We start from the raw sequence: 10,993 nt of genomic DNA on the forward strand, positions 1-10,993 counted from the left end.
TCTCGAGGGAGTACCTTCTAAGATGTCTATCTTTAGTAGGTAAATCAAGTCTGTGTGTAAAAGAGTTTTGGGTTTTGCTATTTTTATTGTTTTTCCAGAACAAAGTGATTAATCAAAGAGTCCAAATCCCATGTCCTCGTCAGACTCCTCAGATTCTTCCTTCTTCTCTTCCTCTTTTTTCTCTTCTGCAAGTCAAAGAAAGTGTAAATTATATTTGAAAGTCCAGTAGCTCCTGCTAAGAGACAGAAGTCTGGATCACCCTTGTGCATGTTAATTTAGTGTTTGACTAATGAATACTGTGTGCATGTACACGGAGACAAATGTAGTATGTATGAATTTAAGCAAGCCTTTACCTCCCCGCCACTTGCGGGCAATAAAAGTTACGCTTTAAGGCAATAAAAGTTATGCCCCAGGAAAAGAAATTTTGGGCAGGCAGGCCCTGGTTTTTAAGGCTTATTCTGTGCCAACTGGGGGGAGACTTTCAAAAGCGCCAAATGACATAGGTGCAAAAATCGAATTGACATTTAATGGGACATCTGAGCCTCTCACCCATGTAGCTTTAGAAAATACAATCCTCAGTCACCAAAGTGTTACGTTAAAATGAACAGTCACTCCTGTAAGATGTTTCCCAAGCTAATCTTGGTTTAAAAGTTTGCACTGTGTACATTTAAAAAAAAAAAAAAAAGTAGTTCTATGTTTAAACCAAGCACAGCAGCTCCTACAGTTAGGAAAGCTATGAAGGCTCATGCTTCAGGTCAGATTCTTCATGGATTTTCTGTTTGTGGATAATAAGAGACCCTCTTAAGAGAGAAGCATTCTCAGTCTCACACAGAACCCAGGAACGCCCCTCCCGCAAAAACAAGACATACCTGCAGGTGCGCCTTCACCAGCAGCCAGAGATGCAGCAGGGGCTGTAGCAAGGGCACCTCCTGCTGGAACACAGGCTAACTTGGAGAGGCCTATGACATGAGAGACTTGTAAATAACACACACACACAGCCTCATTCTAAGAGCCCTCGAAGTTAGGCAGAACGTGTTGTACCTAGGTAACCTTTCGTCTTATGACGTCCGACACAAGGACAACATTTCACATACAGGGCACAAGTGCACGCCTGAAGCAAGACAGCACTGTGTGGCATAGCACTTGAGACAAATGAAATGATTTTTAACCTTTGTCTCATGTGTTTCGTAGACATGTGAAGGCAACCACTCTGAAAGGTATACACAGATAAACGCTGCCCAAACAGAAAATTCACAAGCAGCTGCACTAAATGTGTTATGTAGTAAATGAATTAGCATGGTACAAAATGGCCATTTTGAATCATAGAATATCAGGGTTGAAAGGGACCTCAGGAGGTCATCTAGTCCGACCCCCTCCTCAAAGCAGGACCAATCCCCAATTTTTGCCCCAGATCCCTAAATGGCCCCCTCAAGGATTGAACTCACAACCTGGGTTTAGCAGGCCAATGCTCAAACCACTGAGCTATCCCTCCCCCCAAGTTCAGTTATTTCAAATCACTTTTGCTCACATTGGATGAAAGTGAACACTAATCTTGGAAGTGTCTGATTTGTGCTGGGAAATTATTTGGTGTGCAAAATGAGCATTGGACTGAAAACTAGTACACCAAAATGAAATGGGGTCTTCAGCTTTGCACTAAATTTATTCCAATGCTCAACGCCACATTTTCTGAATCTAGAGTGTGCCTCTGAATTATAAAAGTTAAACTCCACAGGAATAAAATATCCGCAGGCAGTGGAGACCTGAATTTTAATCTTTCTGAAAGTCAACACGAGAGTAAAAATCAATGGTCTTTATAATGTAGCACAGAACCAAATCTGAAAGGAATGTAATGAACTTAACATTCAGCAATTAAAACTTGCTTCAAACTTTACAAACACTGATTAATTAAGCCTCCTATCACTTCCCCACTCTCTGAGATGTGGAAAACACATTCAGAAAGATTAAGTGACTTGCCCCAGAAGCTATATCCCAGGCTTCATTGAAACTCAGGAATTTCCTGAATCTTAACCCCTGCTTAATTTAGTACAGAATCTTGGTGGCAACTTTATTTTAATGGTAATGCTTACACGCATATAAGTAAGTGTTTTCATAATAGCAGGAAAAAATGAACTGAAAGATTGCTACTGTATTCTGTTGGAGTATACCTAAAAATTTGATACTCCATTGTGAATCTGTAATTTAACGGAAGTGAACAGTGATTCAAAATTAGGTTGATTAGTTCATAATACTAATCAAAGACACTCTAGTTACATTCTTGTGTCTTCCCATAGTCACAAGGGGAGTGTTTTTCCATTTGAAGGGATAAAATAAAGAAATATCCAATTTCCACTTCAAATAAAGGGAAGTCAGAGTTGGTTTTAAGCCTTTGCATACAAGGCTCATCTTCTGATTTAGAGCAAGAATCTATACACTCGTTTACAATAAAATGCACTTTAACACCGACTGAGCTGCCGGGACAAACACCTACTGTATTTTAATAAGCTTGTAACAGACAACTGCCTGGAGACACTTCTCCGCAAATCAATATTTTAGCTGGCGTTTGCTTCTGTCAAGCAAATATGAAACCCAACATTTCCCTTTTAGATGAATCCACAGAAATGCAAATGGATTGATCTGTCTAGTTCTGTCTTGCAACAACTGAGCTCTTAAAATCTGGTAAGTTTTTACCTGAGTTGACAACATCATCAACATCTTTGCCACTCAGTTCACTGATGACCTTTATTATGAGAGAGAAGAAGAAAGAGGTTAAAGATCAATCCTGGAATTTTGGGTGTTCGACATGTTTAGTTGTCTCTTTACTGGCAATTCCCCAACATATGCATTACCACAAAGGGATGCGTAACAGAATAATTAAACAGAGCATTAAGGAATTAAAGGGACAAAGAGTAGCTTACAGACAAAAAGTAGGTTTCTGGAGAATGTTTACAAGATCAACCAACAGCAATATTAGCATAAAATTTAAATAAGATCTGAACAGAACACATGTCAGGATAAAAAACATTACCCTGCAGTATCTGCAACCCAAACATTGCAGTATTGAATGAAGTTAGTGCATTAGAAAGGGAAGGAGGTAAGTGACACCGACATTGACCAGTGTTAAAATTACATAGCATAAATAGCAAAGAACAAACCAGATTTGAAATTTTAGACACATGCAGGTAAGGAAGTGGTTTTAAAAAAAACAAACAGACTTCTAGTATAACACTTTCTTTTAATAGAAACTATAAACTACACGTTTGAAAGCTGTAGAAGTAATAACTAAGTTCAGTAACGAGTCACTGCATGCTCATTTGCTCAATGCACTTTCATCTTATGGTGCAGGATCAGGCGTCACTGAACTCATCCAGGCTTTTAACATTTTAACACTAAAAAAGCTGATCCGAAGTCTTAAAGTTAAATTATTCCTTTATTTAAAATTTCTCATAGCATGCAATTGCTTAAAGCTATTTGGGAACGCAACAGTTTGGGGAGGTATCATAGAATCATAGAATATCAGGGTTGGAAGCGACCTCAGGAAGTCATCTAGTCCAACCCCCTGCTCAAAGCAGGACCAATCCCCAACTAAATCAGGACACTGGACTCTGAGTTAGGAGACCCTGGGTTCTATCCCGGCTCTGCCACTGAACTATTCTGTAACCTTGAACAAGGCTGTTCCCTCCTTCTGTTTCCCTCCTATTTTTTGTCCACCTACTTCTCGTTTCTCAGAACAGTATCCACCTGGTATAGCACTTATTACGAGGACTCAATTTCAGCTGGAGCCTCTAGGCACCATAAATAATAAATTAACTGAACAGCCCATATCACCCATAGACAGGGATGGAGTCTCATGCTGATGTCGACGTATCAGGACTCAGCAAATACTACTGGTGAACATGTAAATGCGAGGACAGATCAATGCGAGAACAGCAAACACGGTTACAAGTGGGACAGACGAGATTGTCCCTGACGATTGCAGATTGCTGTTTACTTGCTTTAAGTCGTCCACGTTTTTCACGTAAGGTGTTAATGTGCCTTGCTTCAATGTGGTTAAGAGCCACGTGACAAACCTGCTGCCACCTTGCTCCGACGCTGGCTGTTTTCCAGTTGCCATACCCACATAGTACAGCTAAGAAAGGTTACATCACATACAGATCTTTATCCATAAACAGATGTTTATATATAAAGTGTGTGTGTTTCTCTCTTTACCCATACACCCTCCCCATTCTTCCTCCCATTCAGAGGCAGGCATCAATAGGACAGTCAATTACTGAAGAAAATCAGGAATAGTATTTCAGTACAGTGTTTTCCCAGCAGTAATTAATATTACAGTTCATACTATGAATCAGTAGACGACAATCAATATTAAAGCTTTTAGAGCAGGCAAAAGGTGAAACTCATAGGAGAGAACATTTGCAGATGGGTTTATGTACTCTGTTACTGATAGAGACTATATATAGTGACAAAAGTACATTGGGAAGAAAAAAGAAAAGTTGTCAGAGATTCTTCTGGATTTCCTCCCAGCCCCCAAGTCTCAAAAATTTCATATTGCAGTGTGTTTTTCTCTCTCCTGCTGATATCTGGATACGCGTATCTTTGCCTTGACTAAGTCCAAATGCCTACAATCATCCAGAAGTCATGGATACCATCTTCACAGGAGACTCTGTCTCCAGCAGTCTGGGAAGGTAAGGAGGGCCTGAACTTTGCTCCCCTCCACAAAAACACTTTGCACTCAAGTGTCACAATTTTTACTCCCCTGGCCAAGATTCCTCTGAGATTTGAACCCATACCTCCATCACTGCAAGCGGGAGCTGTGGGGGTCCGGACTCGATGACTCAGCAGGTCTCTTCCAGTCCTATGTTTGCACTAAACGCCAGTGAACTTCCAACTGGCAAGTTGTAAGAACCCTTAGGCTTTTCCAAAGCTATACAGACCAGGAAAGAAGTTTAAGAAGCCCGTTTACACTATTAAACTACCAGGGCATTATATTCTGTATGGTACTGGAGTGTAAGATAACTGCTTCAAATATTCTCTCAGACGAGTGTTCCTGTAACTACTTCAAAAGGCAAGAGAGACACTAATGCAAAGAAACCAACCTTGTTGACACGCTCATCATCTGTATCGATACCAACGCTGTCGAGGATCTTCTTGATGTTCTTGGCTGTAGGGTTGTTGTTGCCACCCAGGACAGCAAGCAGGTAAGCGGCCACGTAACGCATTCTGAAACAGACGCCCACAGGAAAGAATTCAAGTTAATGTCTTGGATACAGAAGTGTTGCCTTAAAGAGCTCCCATGTCAGGATATAAGAACCTATGGTACATAAAAGAGAATATAAACAATCTCATCTACGCATTTAATGACTATTACTGAACTACAAATCCAGAGGGAGGAAACTGCTGGACAAAGGGCATCAGATACAGATACCTCCTTGGGTCTCAAACTAGCAGGCAAGGTTTTACGCTGTCTTTATACGAGGAAGGTTTTCCCAACATAGTTACACCAGCAAAACCTTCTAGTGTGGTTGCAGTTGTGACAGCACTTTTATACTAATATAAAGTATAACTTAGGGCTTGTCTAACTTAAAACGCTACAGTGACACAGCTGATAATGCACCACCGTGGCACTTCAGCATAGACTCTACCTACATGAATGGGAGGGATTCTTCCATCTGCGTAGGTAATCCGCCTCCCTGAGAGGTGGTAACTAGGCCGACACTATGTACAGAGAGATTTAGGTGGGCTTAACTATGCCGCTCAGTGGATTTTTCAGACCCCAACCGACCTAGTTAATCTGACCTAATCATCTAGTGCACACCAGGCCGTCTGCTGGTTCAGGGCAACAGCATACGCTATACCAGTATAAACAGAGTAAGGCTACATCTATACTAGGAATGCTTTACCGGTATGGACTACCCGTATACTATACTGGCCAAGTGCTCCTAAGGTGGACACGACTATCCTGGCAAAGCTGCACTGTGAACTGCTATGGTAAAAGAGCAGTTTTGTAAGTATAGTTACACTTGCATTACAGACTTCTGCCAGCAAAACTCTATCAGTCAAGGAGCACACACCCAACCAACATGGCTGTGCCGGAATCAGTCTGTAGTGCAGATGTTGCTATACTGGCAAAACTGCATCTACACTACAGGGCCTTGTTGACATAGCTATGTTGGTTTAAAAAAAAAAAAATCATGCCCCTAACTGACATGGCTCTGCCAGGTTAAATGAAAACAAGGCCTTAGCATAGAAGCAATTTCTTTCTCAGCTCCAAAAGAAAAGAGCTTCAACTATGTCACCAGTCCAGATATGGGGATAGTGACAGCTAAACTGATGGTGATGGAGAGCAAACCATTTTTAGAAAAGATCAAAAATCACAAAAAAATGGTAGGGTTTAAATTACTTCTCATGATCAAAATAAGGCCTGGGACCTACAGAATTCTGAAGAAAATGGGACTTCTCCTACATCCCATCAAAGTGTTAATGTTAGGGTAGGTCAACTTTTCAGCATATATTACTTTGGGGGAAGGGGGTATGTGCCCGAGAGAAAGAGATGGGCCAGTGAGGAGTTTGGTGTCATACAGAATTGGGTAAACCTGCCTTGAACCAAGGCCTAAAGTTGATGCCAAACAAGCTGGTAGTGGCTGGTAAGCAATACTTCAATTGCTCCCCTTGGAAAACAGAAGATCTCTGACACCTTAAATAAAAGGGTAAATCATTACCCAGCATGTAATAGGTGTTTCTGAAAATTAGTCCTTTCCACTTTTTCCATGAGTAAACAAATCAGTACATTCAGTCTTCTAGACCAATGTTTCTCAAGCTTTTTGATACCAGGGAGTGGCTTGCTGCCTTCCTAAACCGTGTCAGGGAGATCTCAGGGACCGGTCATTGAGAAACAGCATTCTTATACAGCACCAAACACAACTGTTGGTGCTTAATCATTTTCTCTCAATAGACTGCCTACCACATTTTGTTTTCATGTCTGCCTCCCACTGCAGTTTTGACTAGGAGTCATATTTCTAATTTTGAAACAGACATTTTGCAGCTGCTCCCTAAAGAGTCAGGAACATTACGAATCGATTGGCTAGAGCTGCATTTAAAGCCCTCGTGTAGTTTGGAAATCAACCTGTTTTCTCATGGAGTTGTAAACTTTTTCTGCACTAAATGCCTGCAGTGGTGCACTAATTCAAACCCATCTGCCTGAACTAACTGCAAAGTTAGCGTTACAGGAAAGTTTGCATGCTGTACTGTGACAGAAAAGTGTGTTTTTCTATTAAGCTGAAAATCTAGCTGCTCATTTAAGTCCTACACCGTGATAACTCTCAACACAAATATTGAGTAGAACAGTACTTCACTCTAAAACATGCTGATTTCCAAAGGGTGCCAGTAGAATCCAATGATTCAAGTCCCACTCCAGGCCTGTCCAGAGAAAGCTGCATACACATAACGGTGAAGCAGAAGTTAAAGGCTGCCCCTGCTCCCTCCAGGCCCCCTGTATTATAGAACCATGTGTACTGCAAACTTAGGTCAGTGGAAGAGCACTGAGAGAACCACCACTGAGGGCGCTCAGTGGGGGGCAGGCCCCAGTCATTTGAGGGGCAGGGGACTCCCAGGGCTCTCAGTGGGGGTAGGGGGCCATTCACTGGGTGGGAAACAGGGCCCCCTCCCCTGGGCTCTCAGTGGGGGGCAGGCCTCAGTCACTGGGTGGGTAGCTGGGGCTCTCAGTGGGAGGTGGGTCCCAGTCACTGGCAGAGGGGGTCCCAGGGCTCTTGGGGGGAGGGGGGGTAGTATCTCAGGGCTCTCAGTGGGGGGTGGACCCCAGTCACTGGGTGGGGGCAGGGTTCCCAGGGCTCTCGGGCAGGGGGTGGAGGATCACTGGCGGGAGGGTCCGGGGGCTCTCAGTGGGGGGGGGAGGAGTCACTGGCGGGGGGGCTCTCAGTGGGGGGGGGGGGAGTCACTGGGGGAAGCTGGGCCCTCAGTGGGGGGGCAGACCCCAGTCACTGGGCTGGGGCAGGGTTCCCAGGGCTCTCAGTGGGGGGGGGGGCAGTCACTGGCCGGGAGGCCGGGCTCTCAGTGGGGGGGGGGGGGGGCAGTCACTGGCCGGGGGGCCGGGCGCTCAGGGGGGGGGGGGGGGGGGCAGTCACTGGCCGGGAGGCCGGGCTCTCAGTGGGGGGGGGGGGGGGGCAGTCACTGGCCGGGAGGCCGGGCTCTCAGTGGGGGGGGGGGGGGGCAGTCACTGGCCGGGAGGCCGGGCTCTCAGTGGGGGGGGGGGGGGCAGTCACTGGCCGGGAGGCCGGGCTCTCAGTGGGGGGGGGGGGACAGTCACTGGCCGGGAGGCCGGGCTCTCAGTGGGGGGGGGGGGGGCAGTCACTGGCCGGGGGGCCGGGCTCTCAGTGGGGGGGGGGGGCAGTCACTGGCCGGGGGGCCGGGCTCTCGGGGGGGGGGGGCAGTCACTGGCGGGGGGCTGGGCTCTCGGGGGCGGACCCCAGTCACTGGGCGGCGGCAGGGTTGGCAGGGTTCCCAGGGCTCTCGGGGGGCGGGAGGGGGGGGGGGCGCGGCCCGCACTCACTTTAAGTCCGGCACAGACCCGAAACGATGTGCACGCTCTGCCCCGCGCTCCGAGAAGCAGCTGACGACTGGCCTACGGGGCCGCACGGCGCCTGCTCACGGGCGGGGCGGGCGGGGCAAAGGGCGCGGGGTCAAAGGTCACCTCACCTCGCCTTTCGCTCCCTCGGCCATTTCGTCACGCGCCGCTGCCCCGCCCCACAAGCTGCCATTTAAACACACCAGAAAACAAGATACGGAATGACCGTTCCATTAGTCCCGCCCCCAACGGCTCTAGGTCTGCGCGTGCGTACACAGACCGGGCAATGGGCGCCGGGCCCGCCATGTTGGAAAGGGGGAAAGAGGGCAGGAGCCCCGCCCCTTCTTCTCCAGCCCATGGGCGGGGCCAGCGCGGCGGGGAGCACAAGGCACCCCTCAGGGTTGGCAAACGGGGGGAGGGGAAGCTGCTCCGGGGCACAGGGCTGGGCCTAGACCACGGGAGGCTCTAATATTCTGCCTGGCATACCTGGGTATGGACCATGGAGCAGCCCATACCTGGCAAGGACCAGTCAAAGCTCCACCATATTCTGCCCATAGGCCATTATACCAAGATAGAGACCATATAACAGCCCTGGCCCAGCATCACTGCGTTCTGCCTCCAGGCTGACATGCAGATCTGGACCATTGATTGGCTCGGGCTCACTGAGGGCTAATTTAATCTCCCCCATAATATGCCCACAGGGCATTACACCTCTATACAGACTCTAGGACAGCGAGTTATCCAGTGGCACGAATAAACAACACTTTGAAACCTAGTCCTAAAAAGTGATGGAGACCTAGGGTGACCAGATGTCCCGATTTTATAGGGACAGTGCCGATATTTGAGGCATTTTCTTATATAGAGGCCAATTACCCCCCACCCCATCCCGATTTTTCACAGTTGCTATCTGGCCACCTTACGGAGACCAGACTATGTAACATTCCTGTTTTATCCTGAGAGAGGATCCAGTCGTACAAAAGATGAGCACCCTAAAACAAGACAACCCTCATACTAAGCCCCCGCAAGCACCCTGCAGGATCAGGCTTGGAGAGAGGCAGAGATGTTTTCTTCCTAGGAGCAATTACCCCAAGCTCAAGCAGACAGCTTCTTACCTTCCAAAGTAAGCTAAAACGCTTTGTGAGCCTCTAGCACGGCTCACTTTAGTCCTCACTGAAGTACAGCTGCTTGTGGGGTGAAACACAACAATAGCTTAACAATGCTACAGTGACACAATTGACAGAGGAAGCTGTAGCTGCTGTGAGATTTCAGAATGTAATCATCCACGACAGAATTTGAACAGGACTCCAGGAGGAATATTTGTGTGAAAAGATCATTAATGATCACAGGTAATCAGGACCGGCCATGACCCCTCGAGCACCACAGCACTTCCTGGCACAATGCTTGGGCAGTTTGGTACTGACTCAGAGGGAAGACTGCCTTAATTGAATCACTCCACCATTTCCTGCATGTGTTCATCAAAAGCCTCCCTTCCAGTATTAACCCAGCCTGATGCAGCATAGGAAAGGCAGTACCATCACACCCTCAGATGATATAGCACCAAGAACACTGTGCATTTACCGCATGTCCAATTCTATTGTAATCACAGAGTGCAAGATCTGCCATCCAACCTTTAAATGCCACACCGTCAAATGTGTTAAGATCTTCCAAGGGAGAGGACACTTGGACATCCCTCCTGTATTATTTGCAAAATAAACACAGATTCCATCAGACAACAAATAGCAGAGCTGGTTATCTGATAACTGAGCAGTGCTGGTGGGTAGCTGAATGGTGCCATCTGGCGAGTAGCTTTGGTTCTGAAGTGCTGAATTACAGTAATTGTAATGACAGGTTTCAGAGTAACAGCCGTGTTAGTCTGTATTCGCAAAAAGAAAAGGAGTACTTGTGGCACCTTAGAGACTAACCAATTTATTTGAGCATGAGCTTTCGTGAGCTACAGCTCACTTCTCTCTTTGGAAGAGGCTCGAGGTATCAGTAGCAGCTCCATGGAAGTGCAGCAGCAGCTAAAGAGGGGAGATGGAAAGCTGTATGAAGAAGGAAAGAGAGAGTCCTATGAAAAATATTCCGGTGCTATCGTATGTATTGATGATATGATGGTCTTTGCCCTCAATTTGTGTGAGGTGAGGGAAGAGAGAGAACTCTGAATTACATATTATGTAAACAGTGCAAAGTCTTTTTGTGAGGGTCACTTAAACCGAGAGAGGATAAAGCACTGAATCCATTTTAAGGAACTCAGACTCGTAGACTTTAATGTCAGAAGGGACCATTGTGATCATCTAGTCTGATCTCCTGCACATTGCAGGCCACAGAACCTCACCCACTCCTATAATAGACCCCTAACCCAGCTGAGTTACTGAAGTCCTCAAATCATGGTTTAAAGACTTCAAGTTACAGATA

General features: G+C 46.3%; 1 protein-coding gene across 1 annotated transcript; it reads right to left on the bottom strand.

Annotated features, from left to right (window-relative positions):
• Positions 1–65: 65 nt before the first annotated feature.
• On the bottom strand, positions 66–8,834 carry LOC102938919 (60S acidic ribosomal protein P2). The gene is made up of 5 exons (XM_037885083.2): positions 8,564–8,834; positions 5,094–5,217; positions 2,689–2,737; positions 870–959; positions 66–185 (listed from the first exon to the last, which is right to left on the bottom strand). Exons 2-5 carry the CDS (start codon positions 5,214–5,216, stop codon positions 109–111), a joined length of 339 nt encoding a protein of 112 aa, XP_037741011.1. The 5' UTR covers position 5,217; positions 8,564–8,834; the 3' UTR covers positions 66–108.
• Positions 8,835–10,993: the final 2,159 nt, after the last annotated feature.

Source organism: Chelonia mydas, chromosome 21 (assembly GCF_015237465.2).
Source record: "Chelonia mydas isolate rCheMyd1 chromosome 21, rCheMyd1.pri.v2, whole genome shotgun sequence".
Lineage (NCBI taxonomy): Eukaryota > Metazoa > Chordata > Testudines > Cheloniidae > Chelonia > Chelonia mydas.

Bases quoted from the DNA above. Each gene is read 5' to 3' on its own strand.
- LOC102938919 (XM_037885083.2), bottom strand. From the start codon at position 5,216: ATGCGTTACGTGGCCGCTTACCTGCTTGCTGTCCTGGGTGGCAACAAC. The intron at 960-2,688 runs GTAAAAACTTAC...CTCATGTCATAG, and splicing joins TGATGATGTTGTCAACTCAG to GCCTCTCCAAGTTAGCCTGT. The intron at 186-869 runs GTATGTCTTGTT...TTTGACTTGCAG, and splicing joins TGGTGAAGGCGCACCTGCAG to AAGAGAAAAAAGAGGAAGAG.